Here is a 16,987-nt window from a genome sequence, read left to right as displayed (position 1 = left end):
CGCGCCTGGACGAGATAGCGCAGTATTTATTCTCGCCTGCATGGAAGAACACCACAGTATCACGGTGCGCACTCAGCCTTTGAGAGTGGGCTCAGCAACACAAAAACTCAAGAACCCCGTATCATTTAAGAAAAGTTGAAGGACTGTCTCATGAACCACTTCCACATCCGCGTCCACGTCCAGAAACTGGACACATCTCGACATCGGAGGTCCATTTCTGGGCCTTCTGTGGCGTCTGCCGCTACGACGGAGAGGGTTCTACGAACTACCTGGGCCTAGCTGAGCAGTAGCTACCTTGGCCTTCTTTAGTTTTAGGCATGTCGTGTATCGTTCACAACGAAGTTCCTGGCGATGAAGGCAACGTTATGGGTACTATAAGAGCCCCAGTGGAGATCCTCTGTACACTTGGATTACAGTGAGGACACCTTTGTTATTAATTTTTAATGCTACGGCAAATGAGCAACAACGTCTTGACGGGAAATACACCCGCTATCGGATTTGGTAAAAGGTTAGGAAGAATGTTGTAAGTCTGAAGGACGGCATGCTTGACTAGAAGCTTGCTCTGTCACACCTCGATTCTCTCATTTCTTCCCATAGTAGCTATATCGACGACGGAGCAATAATTCCGGCCAATGAGACACCTGCGGTCGGGGGTATGATATCTCGAACCCTGCGCCATTGGCCACAACATGGGCGCACATCCCCTTTTATCTTGTCGTCGATGCTGGTGCCCTCTGCGCCGAGCAGACGCATAGAAAAAATGATTTGGTGTCCCATGGGCGTTCTCTGGCATATTCAGACGCTGTCGTGTATTAGGGCTGGCTTAAGTATGTACCAGCGTCAATGCATTCTAGCCCATACAGGAGGTGATACAAGGACGAGCCACGGCCGGTGGGAAAGTATGAGGGAGCCATGTTGAGCAAACCATCCGTTGCACTCATGTTAAATGATGATGTGTAACGAACAGGCTCAGCCTCGTTCAGCGCTATCAGTAAAGAAGAGAGAGGGAGAGGGTTGACATGGAATATAATTGAAGTTATTGAACTACACCTCGAGGTCTCATTACAAAGGGGTCACCAACACAAGGAACCAGTTACCAAACACGTACGACGTCTAATGGAAAAAAAGAAGGAGGGTGCATACGCCCGTTCCTACTTTTGCTCATCAACACAGCACGTGTTTGAACTAAGCTGTGGCGGAGCATACTGCGGCTGGGTACAGTGTGGATAGGAAAGGCGGTGAGCTCAGTTTAGAGGGTGCTACGACAATAAAAACTCATTAAGAAGGATATAGGGAGGCAATAGAGGATTGGGTAGACATACTTCCTATCACGTTGCATAAATGATTGTTCTCTTGCGCATGGAATCTCTTGAAGGGCCGGCATTCTGTTGACCAAGCAAAGATTGGCGCAGTATCAGCCGGAAGGAGATCCTTGCGACCGGAAATTCAGGGCACTTTACAGGAAAATCATTCGAGATCGGGATGACGCTGCGCAGTTGGGTTTTGTGCTGGATGATATCCAGCTGGCGCAAGGTACCTGAGCACGTTGTGGTTCTTCCTCAAGGAAACTCCTTGAACGTTCTAAGCGCGGCCCATGATGCTGACCTCCACTAGTGCAGCCATTTATTGCTCGCTCTGCCCCAGTTTCTGTAACACGGCACCTCTATCCTACAGGACGAACTGAACAGCCTAAGGATTTTCACTACTGGGCCGTGGAAGATAAAGTCCTTATCGCAAGACATGAGTAGCACATGCATCTGCTTCGCCATCGCAGCGACAGACACTTCGGTCCAAGCGTATGAGATCTTGCTGAAGCTATGTTTTGTCGGCGCCCAAGATATTTAGAACGATTTGGCTCCGGATGGGCTGGCTGCGCCACTAGCGGCGTCATAGCAGCTTTCAAGTATATCGTCACAACGCTATAAGCCGACTATACAAGTTCTGGCCCTTTCTGAGTGCTCGCCTTGCTTCTCACTGGAGAGTCTGCCATCGATATGAATCAGGGCCTTATCTCGGTCGAAGTCGTTTATGAGGCAAATGGAAGCAATGTAGATGGCGCTGTGGATTCGTGCCATAGCAACGGCGGCAACCTAACCATGTCGCCACAAAGCTGCATGGGTACGACCCGTACTTAAAAAGGTGCCCGTCATCATGAAAGCACCGCTGTTGCACTGTATAATCAGCCATAAGGCACCTTGAATGACGCTGGTCGGTGGAATGTAACAAGAGGCGGAGTCACTTTTTGTTTGTTACACAGCAACCTGCTAACCAAAAAAAAAAAAAAAAAAAAAAAAAAAAAAAAAAAGGCGTGTATATAGAAGGACGCGTTTGCTCTTGCCTCTAAAATTGTACTCACTGAGCCGAGAGAGATCGACAGAAACAATTGGTCCTGTACATTTTAATCACGCATGAGCATCTAAATGGCACAGCGCTCATCAATGCCGCCGACAGAGGAAGGAACGACTCGATAGAACTAAACAATCAGCATCGATATCACCAAGAATGGGCGCTATGTTTTCGCTATTAGTAAAGATCGCATTCAAGTCATCGATGTCCTGAATCTTGCTACTCAAGCACTTGGCATTGACCGCAGGTTTTCCATTGATGCCAAGATACACTGAAATGAGTTTTTTTGTCAGCCCTACTATACTATACATACTTTCTACTCGATTATCTTCCTTGCTTTCCGTTGCAGTTTAAGTCAGTCATTTAAAACTTAAGCCCGAGCACGTGGTTACTATGAGGAAGCCGATATCGCTCATTCTAGCATGGTTCAATGTAGGACTGAACGGGAAGACGATAATACCTGGTACAGAAATATGTGTTATCCCCTGGAACTTTAGGCACGCCAGGCTCGGGCACACTGATTATCAGGTCAAGGAACACGATAACACTGTGGTCATGGACGGCTTTAGATACGGCTAAAGTCGATCCATCATCGTTACACTTCCAAATAACAGTATGGATAATGGAATATCTGCGAGTACCTTGCCTTCTGCCTTTAGAAGCATGGACAACGAATGCGATTTCGACTATATCAATTTACTTTTTTTCCCTAGTACATCTGTAAAAAAACTAAGAACGTGGCCGAGCCATCTATTGCACTTACTGTAAGTATCTCTACTAAATCTTCGTCAACATTTATAAGGCATCATGAGTGGCCCACAGATTTATCACATCATCTGATATCTTAGCTTTATTGTAACGGCACATTAATATTTGATTCTGATGGTTGCCGACATCCAGCTCTCGTGCGGCCCATCGCTCAACGAGGAGCTTACTGAGAAGGGCTTTGGAGCGACAACAACGAAGGAATAGTCCCCCTCGGGTACTTTGCTAGTACCGCCTTCTTTATCGATTACTTGGCCAGACCAGCGCACCACAAAAAATTTCGCCCTGACAGAATCTGTGCGTCCAACATGCTCTCCATCCATGGGCGCCATGCCAACAATCTTTTTCCTAACTGCATCCATCACATAGATCTGAAGATTGCGCAACGGGTTCGAGATCTTAAGGACGAGTACGACACCTTTGCCGGCCATAGAGAATGTTTGTGGGGCCTGATCTTTCCTGCTCACGATCGGCACAAGTCGGCCATCGTTTATGGGGCCTAACAGAATCGGGAAGCCATCTTGCAGGTCCAGCATATCGACAGTGCCATAAGATCCGTGCATACCAACATAAGGAACTTGGAAAGCAGGGCGTGAACTGCTCGACGTTGGCTCCACCTTGACAAATCCGCTATAAATCCAATGGCTATCTAAATCGAGAGCTGCTGGTGGTTTGAAATGAATAGTCAATGAACGTGTTTCGCCGGGCTCGAGACGTATAGAGTTTCCGGTATCAAAGGCTAGTTCGGCTGCTGTCTCGTTGTAAACAATCTTGTCTGTAGGCTGGCCGGTGGGTGTGTAACCAAGGACGGACATGGCTGGCCAGTGCGTCAACGTGAACGTCTCTGCAGACTTGTACTGGTTCGTGAGCGTAAGGATATAGGTCCCTTTGGTATGAACGGTGTCGTTCAGTGCGAGATGTGTCGGCTGAACGAAAGCCTTGCCCTGTATGGCATCGAAAACGTTGACCATCCCTGCTCCTTGTCTGGCAACCGTGTTGGGCATTGTGGTTTTGCTATAAACCCCGGGCTTAGCGTACGTTTGCAGGCGTCCTAAGACTGTGCTTCTGTCGATGCTGGGCTCGGCCTCAAGTAGCAGCGCGGCAGAGCCAGCGACAAAAGGGGTAGCCATAGATGTGCCGGACATTATCGCGAAAGAGCCATTAGCGACCTGAATAGCAGCAATAAAAAAAAACGTTAGAGTGCAGGAAGAGGAGGAACATGAATACAGGCAATTTCTTCTCATTCCGTTCCCTCTGTGGGTACTTGCTGGAACAGTACTGTAGATGTATCCGCCTGGTGCGCTAATGTCAGGTTTCATTTCAAGCAATGGGCCAAGACCCCAACTCGAAAAGGTTGATATTTGGTTGGCCATCTCATTCTTGAATACGCCTTTTTCTTCTTTGTAGACAACATTGATAATGCTCTTGTTGGCGGTCTTGAACTGGTCAAGGATTAGCTGACCCTGCTGCAAAGAGATACCGTGGCCGAAAACATGGACACTCGGGTCGTCTGCCTTTGGATGAAGCCCTCCTTGAACGTTATTATAAAAGATACATCCAATGGCGCCAGCTTCCTGTGCAAGCCGGGCCTAGTACACACAGTTGGGTGTATTAGATTCGTATTGCTCTTGTGCATCAGGAAGATATATCATCGTATACAGTGGGGGGGCCCTCTATCGCACTAGCTCATGTATACCTTGAGAACAAAGGTACATGTTCCTCGCTTCAAGAATGCGATGCTTCCTTCGATAGACGATGGATATGGCTTGCATCCTTCAGGGTCGTGCTCTGGGAAAACGAGCGGGAACGTCGCGCCTCCAAGGCTCTTCTGCTGCGAATCGGAATAATCTATGAGTAGCGCGAAACTATGCTCAGTATCTTCCACCCACTTCCTCCGATAACAAAAGCACAGCGACATTTATTGTGTTCATGCCCCTCTTACCAATGCGAGAATCTGGAACTCCCTCGAGCTCAAAGTAGTTGGCAAGATACCCGAGCCCCTCAAAACTTGCAACGGAGATGACCCTGGGGTTAATAGACGGGGATGAGACTTCGCTAAGTCCTTGTTCCCCATCGTTTCCGACCGCCGCCACTACAACTACTCCTAGCTCAACAAGTTTCGCGGCGGCTTTTGACAGAGGTGTGTTTGCCCAGGATGATCCTCCACCGAGGGAAAGGTTTACAATGTCCATGCTATCCTCATACGCCTGCTCTAATGCTGCAATGATGGTGTCATCCTTAGAGTTGCCTGCGCAAGGAAAAACTCTGTATGCGCCAAGGGTTGCTATTAAACATCATCGAGAGACAATGTAAGCACAGAAAGTAACCTGCTTCATGACAAGTATCTGTAATCTCGATAAACTCTCACCTTGAGGAGCAACGCCGAAAAAAGCGGAAGCAGTGCTGTTCCCAGCAATAATACCCGCCACATGCGTTCCATGCTACAGTATTGCATTAGACAAGCGACTCTCAAGTAATAAATGCACTTGAGGTATTAATAACGACGATATGATTAGGCTCTTACCCCGACGCAGTCAAAGCCTCCAGGCGTATTTGATGTTAGCGGATCCACAAAATCACGTCCGTACTGAACCTTGCATCCGGGGCCTAAAGTTGCAGTGACGTATCAATTAGTATTGCCACCCTTTGTAACCGCATGTACACGCTTTCAAACACCCAACGAACCGTAGCATGAACCAAGCGCCTCATGGGTATAGTCAACACCAGTATCTGTGTAAGTTAACATATAAGTTATTACTGTCAAGTCTTTCTTCCCTGTTAACATAAATGCCACTCTTCAGCAAAATTCATACCAATAATCCCAATTTTAATGCCTTTTCCTGAAAGCTTGAGATCGTTGCGCGCATTCAGGACACCTGTTTGTTCATGCGCTGTGCTGATTTGAGGAGTGGTAGCAAGGGTAGTCAAATGGTTCCCATGCATGATTGCTTTGGGCTGATCCATGGAGACCTATGGGTATAGGCCGAAAGGAAAGACTCTCAGCACCTAAATTTCATCTTGCAGGACATACTTCGGATAGCATGCCACTTCACGTACCAAGGGCGAGACCTTGATGACCCCTGGAGTTGATTGGATCATGTCCAGAATCCCAGAAACCTTGCTGGAGGGCACACCCTGGAGATCGATGCTCATTCCATTTATAAGGGAGAAAAATTCATGTCGCAGAGCATAGCTCACATGAAGTTCATCACTCAGGAAGGATCGAAAATCTTTATGCTGCTCAGCGACGCTGGCATGGCGGTTTGCGGCGAGCTTCTGAAGTCCTCCCTGCTTTTCCAACTTATTTCTTAAGCATCGGCTTAAGCCTGCGGCAGGTAGATCAAATTCAATCAAGAAGCTTGAGGGAAGAGGAGCCGATAGTGCCTGGATTGAATCAACCCCAGCGTCTCTTAAGGGAAGAGGCAACTGAAGCTCGATATCACTGGGTTCCGGAGTAGACTCAATGGGTACACCTGCGATGGTTATTATAGATAGCGAGAGAGTGAGAAGGAGGCATCTTGACTTCATGAGTGATTAATCAGGAATAAAATGGGTGAATAGTGGTTGCTAGGGGTATATGTTGACAATGGCGAACATATCTCAAAATGAAGCAACACAGGGAATATCCTGCCTTTTAAGTGGGATAGATTATCGCGCCAGCCCCGTCATATCAGCAGGATGGATAGAGAAAAGTATGCATCGAAATGCAAGTGGTCTTGGAGTTGAGTGACGCACGGTGTATTGCCTGCCTTAAGTATGGAATCCCAAGACTGTCCTGAACCTCAGATTTGAATGGAACGCGCGGTCCGAGAACGACCTTGCGCCCGCGGGGATGATCGTCACCTCTTGCCTTGTAAGAAAATAACCCCCTCGTTAAACCATTACATACTAGAATGAGCAGTAAAACACTACTAAGCTTGCATCGTGCCAAAAAGAAGCGTGCGTTTTTTTTTTTTTTTTTTTGAGCCAGGAACTTTATAAAATAGTCTAGGCGGTGAATAATACTGAAAACCCACGTATGACATGTATATGGAGTCTATGTAAGGTGTATGGTTTTTTTTTTATCTGAGTTGGTGCTGTGCCACTATCCGAAGCGCGTTGGTGCGCATAGATCGCGCCACACCAGCACTGTTGATAGGGCTGTCATTCAACACAAAAGCATAATGCATATCCCACACGGCTCTGACCCCGCATGCCACCAACTGAGGTTAATGAAGCGGTAGAACTCTTGCTGGATGGTGATGCGTGGTAGAGACAGCTCAGGTAGTGAACAGAGGCCCTCGTCGGTCCAAGTGGACTGCCTAGTGAAGGTTGACAGGTACGATGTCCATGCGACGCGTTTCGGCGGGCAAAGGAAGACCATATGGCGCTTGTCTTCGACTATTCCTCCATATATACGGCAGTCTAGATATGGGTCATTGTGCCATTGACGGAAGCGGATCTCGTTGGTAGCCAGTTTGTCGTGGATGTACCGCCACCAGATGGTCCTGGCATTATGGGGAATGTCCGCCTGCCAGGACCGTTTCCAGGCGGCGCGCGTTTTGTGTGAGGCTCATTTTAAGTGTGTAAATGTGGGTCCGTGCGCATCATTAAAGGTTGTGGATCAACTTCGTTCTCACGATATATTTATCGCGACAGCATTTTCTGTCCAGGCTAAATCTTGCAAGCGTGCCATGGCAAATGAATCGAGGATCAGGAATCTGAATGCAAGAACCATTGACTTGAATGGCGAATGGCACCTCAGCAGCCAAGACCAGTCGGTCCGAGTCAAGGCCACTGTCCCAGGTACTTCTTGTTTTTTATACCCAATCCCTCCAAGCAATAGACAATCACCAATACTTTCTTTCTTTTCTTTCTTTTTTTTTTTTCTTAGGGCAGGCCCACCTTGATTTGATACAAGCGAATGTTCTGAAAGAAGATCCTTACTATGGCATAAATTACGTGAAGTAGGGAACAGCATGAAGTAGTTCCGGAGTTTGTTTTCCATCAAATTAACTATACACCTAACAGCCTCAATCTTGTCTTCGATCAATCCAAAGGGACTCAATGAGAAAACTGATTGAGACCACATGGGTGTATGAAAAGGACTTTTTCTTGGATGATAGCATGGTCTATGCGATCGCTATTCTAGACTGCGAGGGACTCGACACAATCGCCACTATCACTTTGAACGGCGAGCGAGTCGGATGCACTCAGAACCAGTTCCGGCGCTACTTGTTTGATGTAGGCGCCTTTTTGAAACCAGGACCCAACATTCTCCGGATCCAGTTCGAGGATGCGGTGAAGCATGCAAAGAAGAAGGCCGCTGCTTATCCGTATTACGTATGTTGCTGCATATTCTTCTGCTTTTACGCCTTTCGGAGGTCAAGTTTAGGCGTGCCTAAAGTACGATCGATGAGAAGTACTGCTGATTTTACCTGCTCATACCTAGGTTCCTGATATGTTTAATATGAGCACGGCTCAACATGGGTTCCCACACCGCAACTTTATTCGAAAGGAGCAGGTACTTTATACCCTCACAAACTGCTCTGGAGTCGCACCCTCGTACATCAAGATCAGATGTCTGATAAACACTCTCATTATTAGTGCTCTTTCTCCTGGGACTGGGGTCCGGCGTTCGCGCCCTGCGGTGAGGGGATCATCCGCGATGGTGCGTTCGATCTATTAGTGAGGCATGAGTATCTAAATCCGCTGTTGCATTACACTAGGGATTTGGCGGCCCATTTCATTGAAACTGGACGAGCAGGGGATTTTGGTGAAAAGCTGGTATCTCAAGACCTCCTATAAAGCAATTCGAGACGCTTGGGAAGTTCAGGTAATGAATGTTTGTCACCATGCGCGCGTTAATTAAATGAATGATCACCATGTTGAGTGAAGGCGTCTCTGGTCACAGATTCATCTAGAGCTCGTATGCGATCGAGACCAGAACTTAGTAGCAAAGCTACGCTTCGATAAAGGGCTCCCTGCGACGGAGCACCAGTTAATGGTGACCGCTGGGCAATGTACAACTGAGCATTCTTTTTTCGTGGAACTTTCGCCAGTTAACCGTTGGTGGCCGAGGGGATATGGAGAGCCAACGCTTTATTCTGTGGAAGTGACTCTGCTGAACGATAACGCATCCACGGTTGCGTCGCATATTTTCCAATGTGGATTTGTCGAGTCTGAGCTCATACAGGATCCACTGACCGAGGGGCGGGATGGAGAGTCGTTCAACTTTCGCATCAATGGCGTGGATATGTTTGCGAAAGGCACAAATTGGATCCCAGGTCATGTCTTTGATCGTATGATGACGATGGAGCAGAAAAGGTACGCCGCTTTGCTGTTCCCCTCTGTTGTATTATGCTTCCATTTGAATAGTGATTCGCTCATACTTCTGTCCCGCAGGTCTCTTCTTCAGAGCTGTGTCGCCGCCAACATGAACATGATTCGCATCTGGGGAGGCGGCCGATATGAATCAAATGGTAAGACTTTCATGTGGGTTGAGATGGCACCGATTAACTCTTGATCTTCCTAACAATTTTCGTAAAATTTATAGAATTCTATAGGATATGCAACGAGCTCGGAATCATGGTGTGGCAGGAATTCATGTAAGTGAGTCCAGCTGGACTATAGCAAATCAACTACAGCTCATTCGAACATCAGTATGATACTAAGTAAATCCGTTATATGTCAGGTTCGCGTGTGCTCTATACCCCACAAATGACGAATTTCTGGAAAACATCAGGCAGGAGGTATCGGATCAGACTAAAAGACTGATGGTGCACCCATGTATTGTTCTCTGGTCAGGGAACAACGAAAATCAGGAGTTTATAGTGAAAGGGTAGGTGACCGCGGCTGTATTTAATTGGAAAGACACCTCGAAGGGATCCATTCTTAATACTCCATTCTTCATTGTAACGCAATTAGATGGGATAAAGCCACCGTCCGCAATCCATATTTATTCACGGTATAGGCAGCATCAGTGGAGGCCAGGCGCCTTTGATAGGGCATCTCTGTGCATCCCTTCCTAAGTCTTGACTGAATGTTTTTTAGGTTGATTATCACAAGTTATACGTGGAAACCATAATGTCGTCGTTGAACAAATTGGACACGTCCCGTCCATTCATATCCACGTAAGTCAGCGCATCAGGAGAAGATCGTCAAGACACTGGACTTTGCTTGCTTACATTGCCAACTGTATGACTAGATCGCCTTCCGCCGGCGTGATATGTAAGACACCATACACTGAACGGTATGTTCTCCAGGATTCTGAGCGCGGCCTGTATGGGGATGTCCATTTCTATGACTACAAGCACAATGGGCTGCATGTAGAGCATTACCCGAATGCACGCTTTGTCTCAGGTAAGGCATTTTTTCGAGGAAACGTATTTGCTCATGCACTGTGCTTGTCATAAAGGCTGATGGCACCCATTGTGCTCTAGAATACGGGGCGCAGTCTATGCCGTCGTTCAGAGCATGGCGAAAAATCTCGTCTCCAGATGATTGGCACCCCCTTTCAACCCTCTCTGTACATCGCAATCACCATAAAAGTGGACAGCTCGAGATGCTTGAGCAGATTGAGGTAGGAGTGGTCAAATAATTGCTGTGATGTATTCGTCACATAGCCCTGTATTGCTAACAACACCTTCTTTTTCTAGCACCAGTTTCAGCTGCCTGCAGCCTTGTCGAAATATTATCACGCGAACTTCAAAGACGTATCTGAGATACTCATAGACATCAGCGAGAATCTCTTTGATTTGTTCTGTTACTTGACGCAATGTGTTCAAGCCCGTTCAATCGTCAATCAAACTGAGCACTACATACGAGGTCGCAGCGAAGATAGACGCACCATGGGCGCACTTTATTGGCAGCTGAATGATATCTGGCCGGCGCCTACATGTAAACATAAGCGAGCACGAACTACGCCAAAAGTGTCGGTCCGTACCTACGTGAATGCTGATTTTCCTTCTTTTTTTTATCACTTATTCTCATTGCACCGCTAGGGTCGAGTATTGAACACGGAGGTGGGGATTTTTTTTTCCTCCTATTGTTGGTGATGAACCATATTAGGCCTGCAATAACAGCGAATCATAAATGATATAGGTCGTTGGAAACCTCTTCACTACTACATTAAGCATTCCTTTGCTGATGTCCTCGTCTCAGGATACCAGCCTGCTAAAACACGCTCGCTCCGAATTCATATTTCCAATGACAGATCCACGCCCATTGAAGGTGGGAGTGACCAGATATTAGCTGCAGTAGTAGTATCAATTGCATGGTTTTTTGGGTTCTTTGGCAATTGCTGATCCAGAGACGATCGACTTTTATTCTCATAGGTCAACTATTCGTGCGATCGTACGACATCACATCTGGCCAGGCTACAACGAGCACTTCTGTCTCCTTCACCGTGAATAGCCATTCCAGCGAACTGGTAATGCAAGTTACATCTGATCTCCTGGGTGACGATGGAGCCCTTGCGCCACGTTTGCTATTGGCCACTGCGAAGATTACCAGCAAAGTATGCAACAAGACTTACGAGATGCTGCCTCAAATTTTTCCTGTGCGGGATCCGTTCCTCCTGGCTTGCCTCAAGAAAGACCCTGGAATATCAGTCGTGGAACTCGTCGTGAGGGAAGGAGCCCTGAGGAGCGAGTACCAAATTCATATCACGCTCCAATCGTTATCAATCGCTGGGTTTGTCTGTCTTGAATGGGACAGAGATGGGGTGGAGGGGTATTTTGACGAGAATGCGTTCTGGCTTTTGCCGGAGGAACCAAAAGCAATTATTTTTTACGGCAAGGGAGACATGAGTGCAGTGGATACGCAGAAGAGCGATCTGCAGATCAGATCCCTCTCTGACGCTTTGCATTGCGCGAGTACTCTTGAGACGCTTCTCTTTTAGCGAGCATAAATCGCAGATTGCATAGGAAAAATGATATGGCACCCCTGGGCACTCTTTGGCATATTCAAACGTGGTTTTTATCGCATTTTTCCTATGTGAATCGGTAGTAAAACTCTCTTTGAGTGGGTTATTCACATATTCAGCTACATGTCGCGCTGAGTCTCGTTCAGAGAGGTTCAATTCAATCCCCAATTAAAGTTTTATTGCAGGTTTGCGCGCGAAAAATGCGATAAAAACCAGTTTCGACTGTTAGTTAAGTTTTATTTCCATTTATGTGTGTTAGCAAGCACACTTTTAGTTTAGAGGTGGCGCGTCTTCGCGGGAAGAACGTCTTCGGTGACGTATTTTCGGCAAGAAACGAGCTACTCTCCCTTCATCACCCTACTTCAGGCACTATTCTTCACTATCATCAATCGACAACAATAAACATAGCAAGCACAGATCAGCAAAGGACTATTCAACTTCATGTCCAACGTGAACGATCAGCCTGTTACGGACACTCAGTCCGCGCAGGCAATTGCCCCTGTAGCTACTACAAAATCACCGCTCCTAGCGTCATCCACGGGAGCGTCAACCCCAGCCTCGACGTTGAGCGCTGCGCCTGCCTCGGCATCCCTTCCAGCAAAGCCTGTTCCCGTCTCGAAAGCGCCCAAGATCCCTACGAGCGAGTATGACTACTATATCGTTCTCGACTTTGAGGCGACATGCGACGATAACAAGCCTGCCTCGGAGCTTCTGGTCACTTCGGTACGTGTTCTTAATCTGTCATGGATCATGAGTGGGTCGATCATGAGCAGTTCGCTCATTCATATATGTTTATGGGCACAATAGGCAACTTCGGAAATCATCGAGTTTTCATGGCTCTGCGTCGCAAAGAACAATTTCGCAGTTCTTCACGAGGAGCAAACATACGTTAAGCCTGTCTCAACACCTCTCACGCCCTTCTGCCAGCACCTGACCAAGATCACGTCCGAGACTCTTGAAAACGCCGGCACGCTTCTCGATGCCATTAATATCCTTGATTCCTATATCACCACGGAAATCCTGGACAAGGGCAAGACGTTCTGCTTTGTTACTCATGGCGCCTGGGACCTGCGCATCCAATTACCACGAGAAGCCAAGGAAAAGGGCATCACCTTGCCTGCGTACCTCAAGGAGCCCATACTTTTCGATCTCAAGGAGGAGGCCACAAAGTGGATTGCGCATCACTCAGAGGTCGTCCTCAAGTCTTTCTCCCTCGAGAAGATGTGCGAGGCCTTTGCAGTCTCGCTCGCGGGTCAGCTGCATTCAGGACTCGACGACGCCAAGACCATTGTTAACATCATGAAGTATCTTGTGGCATTTGCCCATACGGACGTGTTTACACAGGCAACGGACCCAGCCCAGACGCTCAAGATGTTCAAGATGGAGGAATCCAAGATCGTGCGCATCTCGTCCTTGTCCTTTGACATTACCCAGCCAGAGTTGGAAGCATTCTTTGCCGCCAAAAATCTCAAGCCCAAGGAACTAGTCATGCAGTCTAACAACTCCAACAGACCCAGCGGTGGTGGATTTGTTGTCTTCGAGAAGCACTCTGATGCTCTGGCGGCTCTGGAGCTGAACGGAGCTCTCCTCGGACAGCGCACTATCGAGATTTCTCCTTCAAGTAAAGCAAGCATGGAGGTTCTCAAAGGAAGGCTTTCTTCCTTTCAGGTACGTCTTGATTTTGATCTCTTATTTTTTGTTCAGTTACTATTCAGGTTGTCCTGTTACATGGTCATGTTACGGCATAGCTTATCAAAACGGCTTTTTTCTCTGCCTTATGTAAGTAGAACACTTCTACCAAGAACACTCATTCAACAGGATCAAGACCCGGCGACTGGACATGCAACATGTGCCAGTTCGTCAATTATGCTTCAAGAAGAGCCTGCCTGAAGTGCCAGTCCCCTTCGCCTGAAGGCGCTGTACCTTCCCAGCCATCGAATTTTACCTCTGGAGACTGGATGTGCCCTAGCCCCCAATGCTGCTTCCACAACTACGCCTCACGCACACAATGCTTCAAATGCCAGACGCCAAGGCCTGGCACATCTGGAAACGGAAACAGCTATGGGAATGGAGGCCCTGTGGCTTCACCTCATCACCACTCGCATCATTCTCATCATCATCACCCGTATGCGTCTGGTGGAGGAGGAGGAGGAGGAGCTGGAGGAGCTGGTGGACACTCTATCACCTTCCGTCCCGGCGACTGGAACTGTCCGAACTGTAATTTCCAGAACTTTGCTTCCAGGACGCAGTGTATGAAGTGCAGCACACCCGCGCCGTCCGGTGGAAGCGGCAGCCATTCTGGAGGCGGCGGAGGCGGTGGTAGTGGAGGTGGATACCGAAGCAACAATTCTGGCTATGGAGGATACAGCGATCACAGTGGAGGTGGTGGTAGCTATGGAGGCCATCAAGGCAGTCGCGGCGGCGGCTCTTATGGTAGCGGTGGTGGTGGAGGCCAGTATGGCAGTCAAGGTGGTGCTGGGCAATCCTATGGCGGCGGCGGTGGAGCGCCTGGGGGACAAGGCGGTCACTCGTTCCGCCCTGGCGATTGGAGCTGTCCATCTTGCAACTCTCACAACTTCGCGTCCCGATTCCAGTGCATGCGTTGCGGCTTGACGAAGCCCTCCCAACGCGACTCGTCGCCGGCATCTAGCTATGCCCCAATGAATCCAATGAAGCCCGGCGATTGGATTTGCCCGAATGCTCAGTGCGGATACCACAACTTTGCGAAGCGAGCGACTTGTGCTCGATGCGGTGCCAGTGCACCCAATCAGGGCGCTCCTAGTGGCGGCAATGCCAGTTCGGTTGGAAACCTGGGCTACTATGGAACGCAGCAGCACCATGCACCTCCTCCTCCACAGCCAGCGCCTGTCCCAACACCAGGATATTCGCCGATGAACCCTTCATACGGTAGCTATGGTGGGCCGACTTATGGAACCCAGCAACCACAGCAAGGATATGGGTCCTATGGGTCACAGCAGTATGGACCACCCTCGAGCCGTTACTAATCAAGAAAGAAGTGTCGGCATTGCGAACCACGGAAACAAAACAGGCAAAGCGTGGTTGTATCAACTCTGGGAGCAGCAACAAAATGGAGTCATTGCGGAACAAAAAAAGAATTGAGGGCATTGGGATGGAAAGTGAGAGTTGAGGGTGGGCAAGGATGGAGGAACCTGTTGGATCTGCGTGCGTTGCGTACAAGGGGCCAAGAAAGAGAGGGTGAGTTCTGACCTATACTGTTCATTGATGATCTCCATATCTCTTTCGACATTACCCACTGATACCGTGTGTCATTGACCAAGGGGCGTGGTTTTGTGTGTCGATCTTGACAGAAAAGAGATACGGGCTAGAACGGTGTGTAACAAACGGTTGTCCTTTCCTGTTTTCCTCTTTCTTGCATGGCGATTCTGGTGCGATAGTCTGTCGGAGGTCATCGTTCCTTGTCAGTGTCTTTCTCGTCCTCTCGTGGAGCGAAAGAAAGGAAAAGGAAGGATATTGGTAGCTAGGTGCGTAAGTGAGTGGATGTGTCCCCTGGAAGGCGCTGTCGGGTTCAGGCGTCATCGGGTTCAGGCATCATCGAGTTCATGCGGAGGAAAGTGATCTCGGAGGGCGGCGAGGCAACAATCGAGTTGGAATGAACGGTTCCTGGATATATCGTCGTGTGAGGGTTATATCTGTTCGACTCTGGGCTGGCAGTTCCCTTTTTTCTCCATTCGCAACATATCAAACACACTGTGCAGTGCGCGCTACAACTTTCGATGGAGTTTCAATTATTTTTGTTCAGATTTTTTGCTCTCACTTTTCAGTACTTATAAAGGCAGTTTTTTTTTGCAGGGAAGATATTCCTTGGTTCCATGCGATGTGATGTGTGATGACTGGGCAGTTCCAACAATTCTCTTGATATGTGAGGACAGGTAAGAAGGGGCATTCGAGGCCACATTTGCTGCAAATAAAATGCCAACAGTATTTTTGTTTCTTTGTTTATTGGATATGCAACAGCACTGCTGACTGTGTAAAATAAATGTCTGATTATGCCTTCCAGCTGCCATTGAGTTGCATCAATGTCAGAACAGCATCCATGGGGTAATCTGTATCTAACATATGGCTGGTTTTGACAGCCTCCGGATCAGATTTGGGCGTGGTGTTCATGATCACCATCGCGGCTGGGGGCTGTGTTGCTGCTGCTGCTGCGGCTGCACTAGAGGCCTCAAGTTCGAGTAACTGACGTGCAAGGTTGGGATCCGAAAGTAGACTGGCCAGGTCTAGATGAGCGCCGCCGTTCTTCTTGACCAGATCGTTCAGCGCCAGCGCTGTCTTGACCGTGTTGGGATCAAATTGCGACGCGGCTGGGTTCAAGGCAGCGGCAGTGGCCTGGAGCTGTTGATGCTGGACCTCCTGATGGGTTGATGTAACGCCATTCACGCCATGGATGGCCAAGTGCTCGCTCAATGAGACCGAGGTGTTTGCTGCTGTATCGGACATTTCACCGGAGGGCAGTTGAATCCGCTTGCGCTCCTTCTCCTTGCGCTTTGCCTGACGCTTTGCAAATTCTTCTTCCATCCAGCGAGTTTTTTTCTCCGAAGGTTCCTTTCCGTGTAGCCGAGTCGCCCTTTTGTTGACTCTGCACCGGAGATCGTTGTCCTTGTCTAAAATTACGATGACGAAGTTTACAGAAAAGCGGATATGAATTAGCAAATCGAAAGGAGGAGGGTTACAGTACTAGGACTCCTGATGCGCCAGCTTTTCTCTCGCTGTCGTCCGCATCCTCGAAGAAATCTCCTGTAAGGCTTCTCCTATAGCGATATGAGCTGTCGGGTTGCATCTTTCTTGTATCTCCTTGACTAACCGCAACGCCCAAGAAAAGAGTCACAATCCCAATGACCGTTTTCTTTTTGACACTTCAGGAGAAATAGAGGTCGCGCGAAGATGTACACACAAATACTGGACAACTTACTTCGATCCTCATTTGCCTCG

At 48.2% G+C, this 16,987-nt stretch overlaps 4 protein-coding genes across 4 annotated transcripts; 2 read left to right on the top strand and 2 right to left on the bottom strand.

Moving 5' to 3' along the window:
- Positions 1-3,180: 3,180 nt before the first annotated feature.
- On the bottom strand, positions 3,181-6,706 carry BC939DRAFT_464535 (peptidase S8/S53 domain-containing protein). Its single transcript, XM_051557391.1, has 9 exons — positions 6,169-6,706; positions 5,925-6,081; positions 5,797-5,841; positions 5,636-5,718; positions 5,480-5,552; positions 5,054-5,395; positions 4,808-4,959; positions 4,380-4,700; positions 3,181-4,280 (listed from the first exon to the last, which is right to left on the bottom strand). The coding sequence occupies exons 1-9, from the start codon at positions 6,637-6,639 to the stop codon at positions 3,213-3,215; spliced, it is 2,712 nt and encodes a 903-aa protein (XP_051407984.1). The 5' UTR covers positions 6,640-6,706; the 3' UTR covers positions 3,181-3,212.
- Positions 6,707-7,748: 1,042 nt separating this feature from the next.
- On the top strand, positions 7,749-12,213 carry BC939DRAFT_464528 (glycoside hydrolase superfamily). The gene is made up of 18 exons (XM_051557390.1): positions 7,749-7,896; positions 7,985-8,057; positions 8,151-8,433; positions 8,543-8,614; positions 8,698-8,740; positions 8,820-8,926; positions 9,005-9,417; positions 9,496-9,572; positions 9,647-9,698; positions 9,785-9,931; positions 10,018-10,057; positions 10,144-10,223; positions 10,298-10,452; positions 10,533-10,672; positions 10,749-10,989; positions 11,094-11,114; positions 11,194-11,322; positions 11,427-12,213. Exons 1-18 carry the CDS (start codon positions 7,785-7,787, stop codon positions 11,990-11,992), a joined length of 2,751 nt encoding a protein of 916 aa, XP_051407983.1. The 5' UTR covers positions 7,749-7,784; the 3' UTR covers positions 11,993-12,213.
- A 244-nt stretch (positions 12,214-12,457) lies between these two features.
- On the top strand, positions 12,458-15,021 carry BC939DRAFT_507000 (uncharacterized protein; the record flags this gene model as incomplete). Its single annotated transcript, XM_051560850.1, has 3 exons — positions 12,458-12,739; positions 12,824-13,684; positions 13,804-15,021. 3 exons carry the CDS (start codon positions 12,458-12,460, stop codon positions 15,019-15,021), a joined length of 2,361 nt encoding a protein of 786 aa, XP_051407982.1.
- Positions 15,022-15,956: 935 nt separating this feature from the next.
- Positions 15,957-16,714, bottom strand: BC939DRAFT_312008 (uncharacterized protein). Its single transcript, XM_051551462.1, has one exon. The coding sequence runs from the start codon at positions 16,571-16,573 to the stop codon at positions 16,043-16,045; it is 531 nt and encodes a 176-aa protein (XP_051407981.1). The 5' UTR covers positions 16,574-16,714; the 3' UTR covers positions 15,957-16,042.
- Between the last annotated feature and the right edge of the window lie 273 nt (positions 16,715-16,987).

This window comes from Gamsiella multidivaricata (assembly GCF_025024155.1).
Source record: "Gamsiella multidivaricata strain RSA 2152 chromosome Unknown BC939scaffold_83, whole genome shotgun sequence".
NCBI lineage: Eukaryota > Fungi > Mortierellomycota > Mortierellomycetes > Mortierellales > Mortierellaceae > Gamsiella > Gamsiella multidivaricata.
This window is presented reverse-complemented; position numbering and strand designations above follow the sequence as displayed.